We start from the raw sequence: 16893 nt of genomic DNA, 5'->3' as shown, positions 1-16893 counted from the left end.
TCAAATTCAGAGCTAAAATGAGCATTAGACTAATCTGAAGCTAGCCCCAGCGGGCTAGGTTGGTGGCCCGCAGGGGTTAAGTGCATTTTTTCTAATATATATCTTGTTATATATCAAACTATAGGTTTTTTAGGTCAAGAAACTCAAATTCTGAGCGAAAATTAGCATTAGACTGACCTGAAGCTAACCCCCCCGGGCTAAGTTGGTCTTCTGCAGGGCTTAAGAGCATTTACCTAACCTAACCTAGAAACTTACTTATATTTTTACAGGTTTTTTTCTTGAATAAACTGTGTCTATTAATGAAGACTTTATTTAAGATGATCCAGCAAGTCGGGGACCGACCCCAGCGGGCTAGGTGGGTGGCCCGCAGGGGTTAAGTGCATTTTTCCCAATATATATGTTACGATACATCAAATTATAAGTTTTTTAGGTCAGTTAACCCAAATTCAGAGCTAGAATTAGCATAAGACTAATCTGAAACTAGCCCCAGCGGGCTAGGTTGGTGGCCCGCAGGGGTTAAATGCATTATTTCCAATATAGATCTTGTTATATATCAAAATGAAGGTTTTTAAGGTCAAGAAACTCAAATTCAGAGCTAAAATTGGCATAAGACTTACCTGAAGCTAACCCCTGCGGGCTAGGTAGATTTTCCACAGGGCTTATGTGCATTTTACCTAACCTAACCTAGATACTTACTTATTCTTTTTGGTTTTTTCCTTGAACAAACTGTGTCTATTAATGAGGACATTAATTTAGATAATCCAGCAAGTTGGGGACCGACCCCAGCGGGCTAGGTGGGTGGCCCACAGGGGTGTAGTGCATTTTTTCTAAAGTATGTGTTGTCATACATCAAATTATAGGTTTTTTATGTCAAGAAACTCAAATTCAGAGCTATTTTAAGCATTAGACTGACCTAAGGCTAACCCCCGCGGATTAGGTGGGTGGCCTGCAGGGGTAAATTTTCCAAATTATGTGTTGTTATACATCAAACTATAGGTTTTTAAAGTCAATTTGGAGCTAAAAAAAACACAATAGCAACCTGATTCTAGTTTTTTCGTGGTATGTGGTATACATTAAATTAAAAAATTGTATCCTATTAGCATATTAAATTCTTCCACCGCTAACATTGTAGGTACTATCAAAATTGAAATTCTTTCAAATATATGCCATATAAATGTAGTTTAACAAATTAACCAGGAAAAACTATGCAGTTCACTAAATTAAGTTCAAATGCATTTCGTGAAACTACCCCTTTGAATTTCTGGACCTAAAAAAACTATAATTTTATGTATGACAACTAAAAATGCACTTAACCCCTGCGGGCCACGCACCTAGCCTGCTGGGGTCTTTAATCTTAAATAATGTTCTAATAAATAGACACAGTTTATTCCAGAAAAAAACCATAAAAAAAACAAGTAAGGTTCTAGGTTAGGTTAGGTAAAATGCACTTAAGACTTGCAGGCAACCCACCTAGCCCGCTGGGACTAGCTTCAGATTAGTCTGATGCTCTTATTAGCTATAAATTTGAGTTTCTTGACCTAAAAAACCTATAATTTGATGTATCACAACAAATATCTTGGGAAAAATGAACTTAACCCCTGCGGGCCACCCACCTAGCCCGCTGGGGTCGGTCTTCGACTTGCTGGATCATCTGAAATAAGGTCCTCATGAATGGACAGTTTATTTGAAAAAAAACCTAAAAAAAAATATTAAATGTAAGTTTCTAGGTTAGGTTAGGTAAAATGCACTTAAGCCCTGTGGGCTACCTATCTAGCCCGCTGTGGTTAGCTTCAGATTAGTCTAATGCTTATATCAGCTCTGAATTTGAGTCAACTAAAAACATATAATTGGATTATCACAACATATATATTGGGGAAAATGCACTTAACCCCTGCAGGCCATCCACCTAGCCCGCTGGGGTCGGTCTTCGACTTGCTGAATCATCTGAAATAAGGTCCTCATGAATGGACAGTTTATTCTAGAAAAAAACCTAAAAAAAATAATAAATGTAAGTTTCTAGGTTAGCTTAGGTAAAATGCACTTAAGCCCTGTGGGCAACCCAGCTAGCCCGCTGGGGTTAGCTTCAGATTATTCTAATGCTTATTTTAGCTCTGAATTTGAGTTCTTTGACCTAAAAAACATATCATTTGATGTATCACATCATATATATTGGGGAAAATGCACTTAACCCCTGCGGGCCACCCACCTAGCCCGCTGGGGTCGGTCCCCGACTTGCTGGATTATCTTAAATAAAGTCTTCATTAATAGACAGAGTTTTAAGAAAAAACCTGTAAAAATATAAGTAAGTTTCTAGGTTAGGTTAGGTAAATGCTCTTAAGCCCTGCAGAAAACCAACCTAGCCCGGGGGGGTTAGCTTCAGGTCAGTCTAATGCTAATTTTCGCTCAGAATTTGAGTTTCTTGACCTAAAAAACCTATAGTTTGATATATAACAAGATATATATTAGAAAAAATGCACTTAACCCCTGCGGGCCACCAACCTAGCCCGCTGGGGCTAGCTTCAGATTAGTCTAATGCTTATTTTAGCTCTGAATTTGAGTTCCTTGACCTAAAAAACCTATAATTTGATGTATCACAACAAATATCTTGGGAAAAATGAACTTAACCCCTGCGGGCCACCCACCTAGCCCCCTGGGGTCGGTCCCCGACTTGCTGAATCATCTTAAATAATGTCCATATGAATAGATACAGTGTATTTAAGTTGAAACCCTAAGAAAAAACAATTTAAGGCAAGTTTCCACATCAAAATAGACCAAAAAAGCCTAAAAACCCCATTTCCGCAGGGTTTTTCTTACCTAACCTAACCTAAAAATAAAAATTTTTGGATTTTTTGGCCATTTAGATGTAATACCTATAAGACTAGGCTTATATACCAAGTTTGAAGGGTCTAGCTCAATATTTAGACCATTTTGCTCACGGTTTAAGAGCTTATGTCATTACGCCCCCCCCCCCCCTTTTTTTATTCGATTTTGGAGGATTTTTCACAAAAATAATTTTGCCTCACCAGCGAGTAGCCAGCCTAACTTTTTTTTAAGAATCCACCTCGTTACTAAGCTTTCAAATTTAAACGAAATTTTTGGGCAATTATTTCTGATTCCGCAAAGCTTTCTACTAAGAAAATATACTGTTTACAGCTGACTTTTAACTATGTATGAAATGAAAAAAAACATGCATTCGTAACAAGATGTGTACAAAATTTTAACCAATGAAATTAAATGTATGTACCGATGCGATTCTCCTATTGGCTCAATCAGACATTCCTTCTCTTTCTTAGTACCTTTATTGTATTTAAAAACAGGGGGAGCAGATATAATAACCATCCCATGACTTAATTTCGAAGAAATGTAACTGCAAAAAAGGCAGTCTGGCCGTCATGGTTATTTTGTTTAAAAGACCGGAAATTAATTTTGATATATATAACTGAAAAATTTTGAAAATCGGACTATAAACACTGAAGATATGGAGAAAAATGTTAAATATATAAAAAAACAGCCTAAAACCTGCTAAAAAGGCAGTCTAGCCGTCATGGTTGTTTTCTTTAAAAGACGGAAAATTTAATTTTGATATCTATAACTGAAAAAATTTTGGAAATTGGACCATAAACACTGAAGATATGGAGAAAAATATAAAAATAGCCTAAAACCTGCTGAAAAGGCAGTCTGGCCTTCATTTAATTTTGATATCTGTAACTGAAAAAATTTTGAAAATCGGACCATAAACACTGAAGATATGGAGAAAAATGTGAAAAATATAAAAATAGCCTAAAACCTGCTATAAATCGGTCCGAACGCCAATGATGTTATATAGTCAATTGTGCTCCTTAATGATGGGAATGTTGTCAAAAAATTTCAGCATTCTATCTTTTATAGGAGCTGAGTAAATCCCATTTCCCCCATAGCGTTACGGACTGACGGACTGACTGACGGACGGACGGACGGACGGACGGACAAAGTGAATTATAGAGTAGCTTCGCTACTAAAAATCCTTTATATGATAAATTAAGATATATAGTTAATCTTGATTGTAATAGGTTCAAATTTATTCAAAAATTAATCATGAAAAAATATAACCATTTGATGTTTGTGTATGTATGTTCATAACGATCTCATAAACTGCTAGACTCATTGTCCCTCAAACTTAAGGATTCTTTAAATACATTATACCTCATAGTCTAAAATATAATTTTCCTACAGACCATCAAGAAGTTTCATTAATAAGCACAATACAAAATATTCGAGCTGTTCTACAGATATTTCCCTTTTATAAAATTAAATCCTTATTATTTAGTGGAAATGTTACTATTTCCCGCAATTTCAAAAGAAACCTAACTATTGTACACATGGACAAGGTCGTCTTACTTTAGTAAATATTTATTATTTACATTTAGAGCCTAAGTAAGGGTGACATAAAATAAAAACAGACGACAATAACAAACATAAAAGTTATTGTGGAATTTTTATTGTTTTCTAAAGAAACTTATATTAAATATTTGTTTAAATATTAAACATTTACTGACAATGTTTTGATTGTGACGTAACTGTATGACGCAAGTACAATATTTATATAGATCTATCTATCTACACTTTTAACAGACTTTTCTATGTATATATAATATATTACTAATGGGAATGGAGTATAAAGGGGAGGTGATTTATTAAGGAAGGAAAGTCAGAGGATTTTTCTAGTGTTTCTTTATAACAACTTAAAAAAGAAAAAAATCCGGGAAGTAAATTATAAAAATACTCCAAACTTCAAAGCTAGATTTTTCTTGTTTTTTCTTCAATTCTCTGAGATTTATATTTTTTTCTATCTAATGTGCGGTTTATATTTTAGGTTTAGCTATACAGAAGAATTGTATAAAGACTTTTTAAGGCCATTGCCATTAAAAAAAATTGTACAAGTACCTATAAACCTAATTGATTTTATGGGATTTTCTCTATTCAATCTTACATTAGTTTCTCGTACTATATGTTATTATCAATGAATTTTTTCCTATTCTCTCTTTTTATCTATAAAACGAGTCTGGAAACTTTGAAAAGATAGAGAAGAAAGATCTGAATAATTCTAAACCTCTATTTTTTCCTAGGACCCCCCTTGATCAATTTATATTTGGGTAGGTGGTTGGTTATATATATATATAGGTATAGAGCTGGTACCCCTTTTCTTTCTCTTTATTCATAGATTAGTAAAGAATATAATGTATGTTAGTGTAATTCTGTGTGTGTGTGTCTGATTTTGAGAGAGAAATAATGTGTGTGTGTGTGTGAATGTGTTTATGTGTGTGTGTGTGTAGCCTCTCTTTCCTTCTAGGGAGCTGTGCTGTTCTTTAGGCCACAGTCTCTGTTTTCTCTCTCTCTCTTCATGCTTCTTTCCTTCTATATCTCTAGCTGAATGAAACCTTTCTGTTTTTCTCTCTCTCTCTGAATGACACCTCTTTCTGTACACACTGAACAAGTAGGAAAGTTGCCATTGCATCGTAACACATTGCGTAAGCACCAGCGCGCCTGCGTGTGTTTGTGTGTGTGTGTTTTTGTCTGTGTGTGATATATAAAAATTAGCTACCCACCAACAACTATCCACCTATCTAGACTCTATTAAAGTGTTTAGTTAGTATATGTACTTTTTATATGTTTAGTGAGTTGATAATTTGGTGTGCAGTGCTATACTTTGCAAGTTTTTTATCCTCCTGTTGCTCTCTCCATCTCTCTATCTCTCTCTCCTTGTCACTGTATCACCTTTTCCCCTACTCTTTCTAACCCTTACCTTTCCCTTATTTTCTCTAATTTCTTCCTTTTTCAGCTTACAAACAGTAATATAGTATCATTTCCTGCTATAGCTATGGACATTATTCTGCAAAAAAATAGTTTTTTTTATAGTTTTAAAAAGGTGAAACTGCACATACCTAGTGACACATCACACATTATTTTGTAACAAGGCTATAAATGTATTTTTGTGTAATAGTTTGCAAATGTATACTAGAGAAGTACATAATTGTTGTTTTTGTTGTGAGAATGGCATGCAACATTTTACATCATAAATGCAGATTTTTCTGCCGTGAGTCACATCACACAAACTCAACTTTGCTGGAACAAGAACAGGGATGAATGTTATGAAAAATAAATGTGTCATTTATGTGTTAAAACAGGTGTCATGAAGTTTTATTGTATCAACAAGAAAAACGTTCAACTGAAAGTTAAAGAATTGAAACTGAATTATTAGTGTTATATTCAGATGTTATGAATATCAGTAGGTACTTAAAAATATACTTTTGCTAACTCAAACTTTTCCTCAAGTCGAACAGTATTAGATTTTCTTTATGTTTTTGCACAAAACGTTGGTAAAATGTCAGAAGCAAATGATATAATATTAAAAATCCAATTATTTTCTTCTTGCTAAGGTTTGTAGCAAAGATATTTTAGATAGATAAAATATTTATTTTTAATATTAACTAGGTAGTTATCTCAAAAATGTTTTGTAATTAAATTTTATGACTGCTGTTCCTGGTTCAATGGGAAATACTTCTTTTTTTAAAGCTGTGTTGTATAAAGTATTACCAGTCCATGATCAACATGGTATTATCTCCTCTAAATCTTTGTGGACTACATAATTCCCCCTTCTCTCCTTTATTTTTTTTAAAACTGTTTTTGCTAGGAATTACAAACCCTGTGGGTATCCGTTTTGGATGGGTACAAGCCCTGCAGAGCTTTCCCAACCCAAAAATAAAACCCAACCTAATCTTAAATAAGCATCACAAATAAGTTTTCTATTGATATATTAGTTTAGTGGTCCACTTGCAGTTGAAGGGATATTATCACCATAACATTTGGAGTTGAATGCACTTTATTCGTAATCGTTACTTTTTTGTAGCTATGATTACATTTTTATAATAAACATTTAATTTTATAATTACTTAGGTACCAACCTCATTTACAAGGAAAATCTAAGATAAAATGATTTGTTAAAATTGGGTGGGTACCTACAGGATTTACATTTTTTGAGATTGAGATTTTTTGTTCTTTTTACCTTGTCTAAGATAATAATCATTGATATAATGTGTAAGGCTTTCTGAAACTAATGAACTAACATTAAAATTGTTATCAACAAAGAAAACTATTCGTAATTAGTGGCATTTAAAGTCACTTGACCTATTAGATGTTGCCAAGAAATTCAAAGTTATTCTTTAAAGAACCTCAATAATACAATTTTTCAATATACAACATAGTATAATTCTATGATGGCTTTAACTTTAAACATTAATATTTTTACGATATTTAATTGATGAAGTAGAAATTTAAATGATTTTGTTTTTACCATCGAAATATTAAATCAGATTATGGCTTCTATTTTTTTTAACTTTGTCATTGACAGCCTTCTTTTAATGATGTTTATCTCGTTAATGACTGGTACTAGAAAGAAGAACTAGTACTAAGGTGCGCATTAATATGTACTTCTTTTAGATTTTAATCAATTTAAATTCTTGAAGTTTGTTGCTATTTCCCACATTGCCAGGGGATGGAACAATAGGATATAAAAGACCAGGGATTTTTTAGGGATAAGACAATGGACGTCATATTTTAATACATCTCCTATGTTAATGATAAAATTACTCTTTCTGTAGGTTAGAAAAGTTTTGACACTACCTTCCGAATAAAATGACGGAGTTATAAAACTTGGGGTATCAGTGTAACTACAGTCCAATGGGGTTTCCCTTCCTCCTGGATAAGAATGGTTTTGGTAGAAGCTTTATTTTCTGAAATATAAATGATATTTTATCTTAAGTTTTATCAAGACTTAATCGGACCTCGTATGGCAGTTATCTTACTCAATTTCATACTTAAGAATAGAAACTAAGCAGGTAGGCAAGATTTAAAAGAATTTGAATATCTTATTTTGTAATCTTTAGGTTAGATTTGGACCATTTCCCCCAAAATTATCAAGAATTTGTAAAATCTTGTTTTAAACCTATTTAATATATGACATACCTATGCAATGCAAAAAATTTCCATAGACCAATTTCCTAATTAAAATCACATCTCAGTGTAGATAAAATTTACGCTTTTTTTTTACAAAGTTTCTATTGACATAAATTGGCAATAATTTCCAGAATATACACAGCCACAAACTGAATCAACATACTTTTTTTCAGATAAAATGTCTCAAGCGTTTGAGAGCTTGAAAGCTCTTACTAGTGGTAAGTAAACTATTTTGTTTATATAAGTTATTAAGCATTATATCCTATTATATAAAGTAGTAAGGTTTATTTTCTCTGTTGCTTAATATTTCGATGACTACTGAACTGATTGAGTTCTTCAAAGAAAAAATTTTATAGATGCTTCTAATATGTTATTGTTCATAGATGGTTTTAGGCTTGGTATTTAATTTTTATTTAAAAGTTTAGTTTTAGGCTATTTTCCCTACTCCTTCAAATACAGAGCTTCTAGATGATAGGAGCGCAGTCGCTTGTTTTTTTCTAAAGGGGATAGTTTTATGTAGGATATTTAACTAAGTAAGAAGGTACCTAACTCTCATAATGCTTAACTAAAATTGCCAACTAAACTTCATTTATCACTTTCATTAATGTATAGGTATAGAATATACGAGGATATAATACCTAACAGGGGAAAAATCGTCGTCAATTAAGGTTGCTAACATGGACATCATTTATTGGTTAGTTCGTTCGACCAGTAGGAGGAAAGGGGATTGGGTAAAGGGGTGGATGGGGAGATCGTTAGTTAAGTCTGCTACAAGTTTACTTCATTTGAGTATAGGATAATCTGGTGTAATATCCAAGTAATAATAAATCCATTTTTTCACTTAACTTAGTCTAATATATCTTACTAGCGGCTGCTCCACTAGCATCTAGGAGCTCTAAATTCGAAAGGATATGGAAGGGCAGAAAAATAGCTTAAAACCATATAAAGACTTGGTTATAAAAATAAAAAAAATAGCCTAAAACCATCTCAGGGCCTAGGTATACGAAACTTTCCTCTAAAAGAGAACCATATCGGTTCAGTGGTCCTTCGCTACAGACAAAAAAGCTTAGTACTTTATATAATAGGATTCTGACCATCGAAAAATCTTTCAAATGAACCTGACATATTAAGCTAGAGATATTTATTATGAAATATTTGTGTTATATGTAATTTCTGATATTAAATATTTTTATTTGTCATAATAAGTAACACAACTTAACATATGTTAGATCAAACAATGTTAACAAGGAAGATTATGCCCTTAAAAAAACACAGTCAACTCGGTCACATTTTAATAAATTTCTACCTCAAGTGTATCAGTGACGTCCAAGCTTTTAGGTAAAATAAGGGGTTTCGAAAGTTTGAGGAAGGGGATAAATTAATGTATTTTTAAAAATGATAAGGGGGTAAAATGAATGGATCCAAAGTTTGAGGGGTGTAAACACCACTTTTCCCCACCCTTGGACGTCTATGCGTTTAATGTTTGTCAGTGAGATAACATTGTCTCTAGCGTAGAGACAGTACTGTAGACCACATAGAATTTTCGACTGTGTAGAAACTGTATGTATAACAATTGCATGCATTGACAAGAAATTATTAGTAGCTTCTCTCTCTTCTAATAAATATATTACAAGCTATCTTCTTTTTTAACAATTGCTATAACATATTTTGTTATGTCTTATGCAAATATTGGAGTAAAATATTATATGTAAACATATTCATAATTGTAATTATTACTTTCAATATTAAATTATTTGGAAGTAGCACATCTACTCTATTTTTGTATTATCTGTAACTCATTAAATATTTAGACTCTACTCTTTAACATTTAGGTAAACACGCTTGCAATAGAAATACTCTGTACATTTTGTTAATTTTTATTCAAAAGAGTCTGTTATTAGTTATTACTTAACTAGGTATATAATATGCTTTCTCTAACATTACTTTATGAACTTATTATTATTCTGCTTATTATAGGCCAAATTAATGTTAAAACTTATTTTATATTTTACATGTAAGCTAAAAGTCTCAGAAAGTAATTACACAGATAAAAAAATATGATGTACATTTTGAACCTATGAGTAATATTTACTAAAATTATCATAAATTTCACATTTGTTCTGCTATTTGTAGAAAAATATACGAAACGATTATTGCATTTACGACGTAAAATTGATTTAGGGAATATCAATATTGAAATTTTTAATTCCATTTTGTATTTTATAAATAGCAATTATTTCTTTTTTTTTGACAATAAACGACATTTGTACCTAAACTATTCGAAAAGAATTATCTTCTGCTAGTATGTACCTAGTTTTCAATTTTCTATTTTGATTAGGTATTGTTAATAATACAGCATAAAAAAGTTTTTTTTATTAATATGATTATGCAGGAAAGTACTAGGTACCTAGTTGTTTATCGCATTGTATTGTAAACAGCTTTTCGTGGATATTAAAATGAAAAATTATAAGATTAAAATCAGTTTTGTTAGCCTCTCGAGAGCTGAAGGATCCGGCTAACATTAGAAATGGTAATAATGTATTTTTCTTTTAATCTTCCTGGAAAATGGTCTGTAATACATAATTTTCGGTATTGCTGAGAACTGGTTCTAATCCAGGGGATATTAATCCATACTGGAAAATGTTTTTTGTCATAATTCACAAAATATTGTGACATACCTTACAAAAATTTACTGTTCAGATATTGTCCGGATAGATGTGCCTGTCCCGGCTTGTCTTAATCATTGTATCAACCAAGAAGTTTTCTATTGCAAGGTAACTATTTTTTCTTAAAATATGATAGTTTAATTGATTGAAAAGCCTTACTTTCTTTATGTTTAAACCTAAGGGATCATGAAATAGGAAGAGACATTTTTGTATTGCCGCTATATAGAAACCGGTTCCATGACAAACGCAGGAGTCCCAAACGTCGGAGTGGACAAACGCAGGAGTGTTAAAATATTAATTTAATTAAGTATTTCTATTCAGATTAGGTTAGGTTAAGATATGAATGTACAAATAAGCCCCACGCAGGGGTTAGGCATTTAAAAAACTTATAAGATGGTCTAAAATAGGTTAGGTTAAGTGTCCACTCCTGCGTTTGTCCACTCCGACGTTTGGGACTTCTGCATTTGTCATAGAACCCTTTAAGTATTACTTGTGTATGTTACCTGGTTGTTTTTATAGATAAACCTTTCAATTCCTGTTTTCCTTAATATTAGATAGTTTTTATAGCTGCAAAACTAAGCTTAAAGTCTTCCTTGTTGTTTTACAAGTTTTTTTTTTCCTGAACTATAAGAACATAAACAACACTGCTCTGCAAATCTTCCTTTTTGGTTTAGTGGATGGTTAAATGTGTTCTTCTATCCTTGTTTATATGGAAGGTCTTACTGAATCTAAAAATATTGTTGAGTAGAGAAAGGGTGGCAAATTGTTTATGGTAGAAACTTGTTCATAAAATGCTTTGTTAATATTGGGATACAATTTGTGCACTGATTTATTTTGAAAATAAAAATAAGTCTTTATATAATACTAGCGGCCTCGCCCCTAGCCTCTAGGGGCTTTGTCCCAAGAGGTAATTTTAAAAAAAAATAAGTATTTCTAGTGCTGCCACTTATTTTGAAATAATTGAATAAAAAACAAAAAAATGGTGGGGGGATTTTTTGTTTTTGGGAGGGTTGTGGGTGTCCCACCCCCCCCCCCCAAGAAAATAGCTTAAAACCACCACAGGACCAATAGGTATATACCCTAAAGAGTAGCATCCAATCGGTTCTGTGGTTACCGAGATCTTAAGCTTCAGACGGACGGACGGACAGACATCATTCTACTTTGTATTATAGATATATTTGCAAGAATGACTTGCTATATCATGTACTTTTTTTCTTTAGTTGTTACAACGTCATACTTTTTTAGTAGCTGAGATACCTTAAAACTACGACACTACCGGGTTCGTACTTTTTTTGTCAAGTAAAAAATGTTTTTTTTTATGGTTTTGTAATTGCTACTGCTATTGGAAGTTCTAAAAGATGTAATACCTTAAATTTTGTACTTGGTTAATAGTAGCCAATTTTCTTTTCTTCTCTAGGTATGTGGTGAAGTTTTTGACAACATTCATAGATATATTGCACATGGAAAACAACACAGGTATTTCTTAATATTTTTTTCAATGGGGATTTTTAAAGGGATAGTTGCACGAAGCGCATTTAACGAGTTGGGGATACTTGTAGAAGTAAACCTTTAAATGTTTCGTAGAATGTGAGCTAATTTATAGGTTAGCCATAAAGATATTTAAAATAAGAATAACCTTTTACCAGACAGTTTTTGAAATACGTCCAAAAATGTCTAATTCGTGTAGGTCAAAGTCACGATTTCAGTCTTGATAATTTTAAAACTGCGTGTTGAAAATTGAAATTAATATATGCTCTATAAAGATAGTTTGTACCATTTAAATGGAAAAAAATTGTGATTCACTAAATTCAAGTTCAAATGCATTTCGTGCAACTACCCCTTTGAAGAAAAACTATTTTGCCTTCAACTTTACCTCCTTGTTATAATAGAGAAAACAAAATGTTTTATTGAACAGGCGGAAAAGTTAGAGGCAAAAAGCTTTTCTAGCTGATGACATATCACTTCATTTCAACGTTACATTTTTTATAAATAGGGATATAATCTAATTTGATTATGCACTATGTGTGCATATGTATATACCAAAAAAGTATTTATTTAAATTATAATATGTTTAACCATCAAATAACATCAGATAATGATACATTTTACTTTTTCTTTCACAAAGACATATTTTTTCTCCATAAATTATCTTGGATGGAACCATCCGTATTACCTTCGAAATACTAAGTGCTTTTTATAATGCTATTAGTATCTAATGACGACAATAATGCTCTAAACACATTTATTTCGTGATATTCATAACCTTTAAGATTTGATGGAAAAATCCATAATTTTGGTAGCAGGCCAATGTTTCTTGGCATCTTTTTCTAGATGATCATAAATTGTTTGTAACTTCTGGGGGGGGGGAGGAGGTTAAAGTTTTTGGCACCCAGGAAAAAAGTCATTTTACTCATCTATTTTTATAAAATTAAGTAATCATTTTTGTCAAACTTTTCAGAAATACAGGAATAAGTAAATTAAAACTATTTTTATCTACTAGACCCTTATCTATATTTGTATACCTAGCTTGAATAGATCTTTGAATTAAAAATTTTTCTTATTTTGGTAAATAGTGCATTTTTCTTAGATTAACCTTTCCTTTTTTCTGACGCCTTATGTCTGGTTATTTTACATTCTTTTATTCCTTTTTAATTGCTAGGAATATTTTGTAGGATGTAAAACAAAAATAGTTTATTAAAAGGAAATTTTCTAATTTCCTTGTTTTCTTAACATAGATTACAGAACGTTTTTTAGATAACATAATATTGGTTAATTGATTTTTTTAACCAGTAATAACAAACCTTGGCATGAGAGTTAAGCCAAGGACATTGGAATGTATCTTTGATAAAGAACATGTTAGAAGGAGTTATTTTGGTAAGGGGTATGAAAAACTTCATAACCTAAACCCCTAGCATCTCTATTATTCAATAGTCTCAAATAAAAAAAGTAAATGATAACATTTCTTAAATCTGTTTGCATCATTTTTCAATTTTAATTATTTATTATTACATCAGAAGTTAAAAATACACATGTGAATAACCCTATTATATATATATGACTCAAACCTAAGTAGTAACCAAACCAAATCTCCATGCTGCAAAAAGCTATTGCATAGCCTAGTGATTTACTTTTATAACTTTACTTGCAAAATAAAATAAGGAAATCTGTTTAAAACAGGGATAAAGGAAATAATAAAAAGCTAAAAATATTTTTATATTTTGGCAATATGTAACTGCATAAATAATTATGAAGTATTTTATTCTACTCAATATTGTATTATTGAATTACTAGCGGCTTCGCCCCTAGCGTCTAGGGGTTTTGCCCCAAGAGGTTTGATCAAACCAATTTTTCGTATTTTAGATTTAAGGAAATTTTAAAAAAAAATTTTGAGGGGGGGGAGTCGACCCCACTATTTTAATTTTAGTTTTAAAAAGAAAAGAAAAATTTTTTTAGGGGGTTGTTTTTTTGGGGGGGGGGTTGGGGGTGTCCCACCCCCCAAAAAAATAGTTATAAACCTTCCCGGGACCTATGAGAAGCTACCCTGTAAAGGAGAACCCGATCGGTTCAGCGGTTAGCGAGATCCTTCGCTACAAACAAACAGACAGACAGACAGACAAACAAACAGACAAACAGACAGACATCGTTCTACTTTGTATTATAGATTAAAACTAGAATTTATTTACAATGCATATATTTTACATTCAAATAATTAAACCTATATGGAAATAAGAAATAAGATAAGATCATCTACATAGAGAGAACAGACGGTCAAAGTAAGTTGTAATCTATAAGCTTGGAAATTAAGACAAGAAATTTTAGGCTCCATCTCTAATAATATTAAGTTGGACATATGTACTCACTGATTTATTGAATAGTTTTGAAATGTGAAATACTGGTGAATTCTTTACATTAAAATCACACCTTTCTCCTACAAAACAACCTTACCTTTACCCCGTAGTTCATGAGCATACAAAGAGTTTGTGCAATTGCAATGGTGCAATGTGCATATGGTGCAAATATTTTCACTATTTGCAAAGTTCATGCAAAATAACAAATTATTAAAATTCATGAATATTATAAAAAATATACCTAAATTTATTATGGTTCTGTAGCAGTACTGATATATTACAATATTCCACTGTAAAAGGTTTCTTAAAGTATCCAATATTTTTGTTCTTAAGATTTTATATTAAAAAGATAACTGCTAATAAATGGCTCAAATTGCTATAAAATAGTTGAAAATTTCTGTTCCTCTAATTTCTATAAAAAAAATATCTCTACTTATCCTCTTCAATCAAATTATATCTTACCAAAAGTTACTTTGGTAGCATTGTATGATTTAGTTCTCATCCCCATTCATACCTCTATTCATCTCTGTGCCCATTTTGTCCTTACCTGGCTACATTTTCCTGGATCTACCTCTGCAATTCATGTTATCATAGAGTAGTAAGTAAGAGAAATAGTAAGTCTTTACCTGGCTACATTTTCCTAGACCCACCTCTGCAATTAATTTTATCACAGAGTAGTAAATAAGAGGAATAGTAAGTCTTTACCTGGCTACATTTTACTAAACCTGGCATCACAGAGTGTTAAAATAGAGAAAGTTTTTGTTCTTACCTGCCTACATTTTCCTGTATTTTATATATAAACAAATCTACAACTCGTCTCATATATTTATTAATTGAAATGTTTAGGAAATTAGTGTAGGCCTCCTATTTTAGTACCAAGGATAACACAAATGTAAACCCATTACCTACTGTTTCATAAAAGAGAAAAAGAGTTACTCACACTGTAAGACATTCAATAATGTGAGTCGAAAAATTACATGTTTAAACAATTTGAAATAAACTTTATAAATCGTTAAGGATGCATTATCACTGTTTAATATAAGATTACTCATATTAAAAACTACTCATGAATTTTCAAATAATGATTAATAGCATAAAGGAGTTCATAATGAACGTTTGTTTCAATCACTTTAAAATGTTTTTGGTTCAAAAATAGTTTAAGTATTAAGCACATGCTTTACTTTTCTCCATCTGTGCAAATTATACAATACAGTACTTTATTTTAGAAACTTATCATATTTTAGTTTTCTTCATTAAAAGTACATTTATTATGAGTTAAAAATGAATTTTGTTTGTAGCCAATTTTGTATAGTTACTTTTTGCCATTGCATACCCTTTACTGTTCCATACAAGAGTAGATTATAAGGTTACTCATATTAGATTTGCAAAATAGTTTACTCACTGAGGACTTGCATTGCTACTCTGTAAATAAGGTCTGTTACTGCAATATAACTAAATAAACATGCATTAGTTACAGCCAAGTCTTTTTTTCTAACTCATATCATTTTGTTCTATTTAGTTTTCAAGTGAACAAAGCAAATGATTTTGAAAACACTTATGTTTTGAACATTTGTTCATGTATGTGTTCTATTAACTTTCATAGTTTGAAGAAGACATTTGATAAGACAAAAATTCTCCAACAAATATGGCATTACCTTTCTTAAGTCTATTCACTTGAATTAGTTTGTATCAATTCATCTAAACCATGACATATTTTTAATCCATTATTTATTATTTGATGCAGAGGAGGTTTCATGCATTTTTGTTGGACCACTTAACTAATATAGGGAAATGGTTTAGGGTAAAAGGAAAGGGGTGCAGAGAGAATTCATTGAAAGAGAATGTATGTTGCAATTTTTGTTGAAAAATAGTGTAGGTAAAGTTTTAGTAAATATTAGGTTAGTTTACTTTTACCAGTGCAGTAGTTCACATTCTTTTAATGGACCTAAACAAAGTGTTTGACTCAATTTTAGTTGACTCTGGTTGGTTTAGCACATATTCTTGATATATTTTAAAAGAAACATAACATTGAAATTTTGATAATCTTGTTTATTTCAAAAGATTTTTTGTATTGAATAAAGGACAAAAATTATTGATCAGTATTTTATGTACTAAGGTTTGACTAAATAGTTTAATTTGGCTTCGTTTTCAGTTTTTTCGACATGCTTGTTGAGACCTATTTTTCTAAATCATTATTCAAAGTCTCTTCTTTTTGACATTTAAAAAATAATCTGGTTACATCTTGGAAATGAAAAAAAATGTTTTGGCAAACTTTTTTGTATTGTGTTTCTCTTTTAACAATATTTTAATATTTTACTTTTCTTTGAAGCTACCAAGTATAAAAAAAAACAATAGGTATGTTCACTAAATTTTAGAACAAAATGTAT

The 16893-nt window shown here is 31.4% G+C and overlaps 1 protein-coding gene across 1 annotated transcript in view; it reads left to right on the top strand.

Moving 5' to 3' along the window:
* The first annotated feature begins 8071 nt into the window (after positions 1 to 8071).
* Positions 8072 to 16893, top strand: part of LOC145328618 (uncharacterized) — a 46418-nt gene continuing 37596 nt past the window's right edge. Inside the window, exons 1-3 of the mRNA XM_080172374.1 lie at positions 8072 to 8210; positions 10693 to 10766; positions 12076 to 12134. Of these exons, the coding sequence (XP_080028500.1) occupies positions 8171 to 8210; positions 10693 to 10766; positions 12076 to 12134 (173 nt within the window). The 5' untranslated portion in view covers positions 8072 to 8170. The remainder of the gene's footprint in view (positions 8211 to 10692; positions 10767 to 12075; positions 12135 to 16893) is intronic.

Source organism: Acartia tonsa, chromosome 1 (assembly GCF_053477335.1).
Source record: "Acartia tonsa isolate MP-2025a chromosome 1, ASM5347733v1, whole genome shotgun sequence".
NCBI classification, from domain to species: domain Eukaryota; kingdom Metazoa; phylum Arthropoda; class Copepoda; order Calanoida; family Acartiidae; genus Acartia; species Acartia tonsa.
Note: the sequence above shows the minus strand (reverse complement) of the source record. Positions and strands in the feature narration are given on the sequence as shown.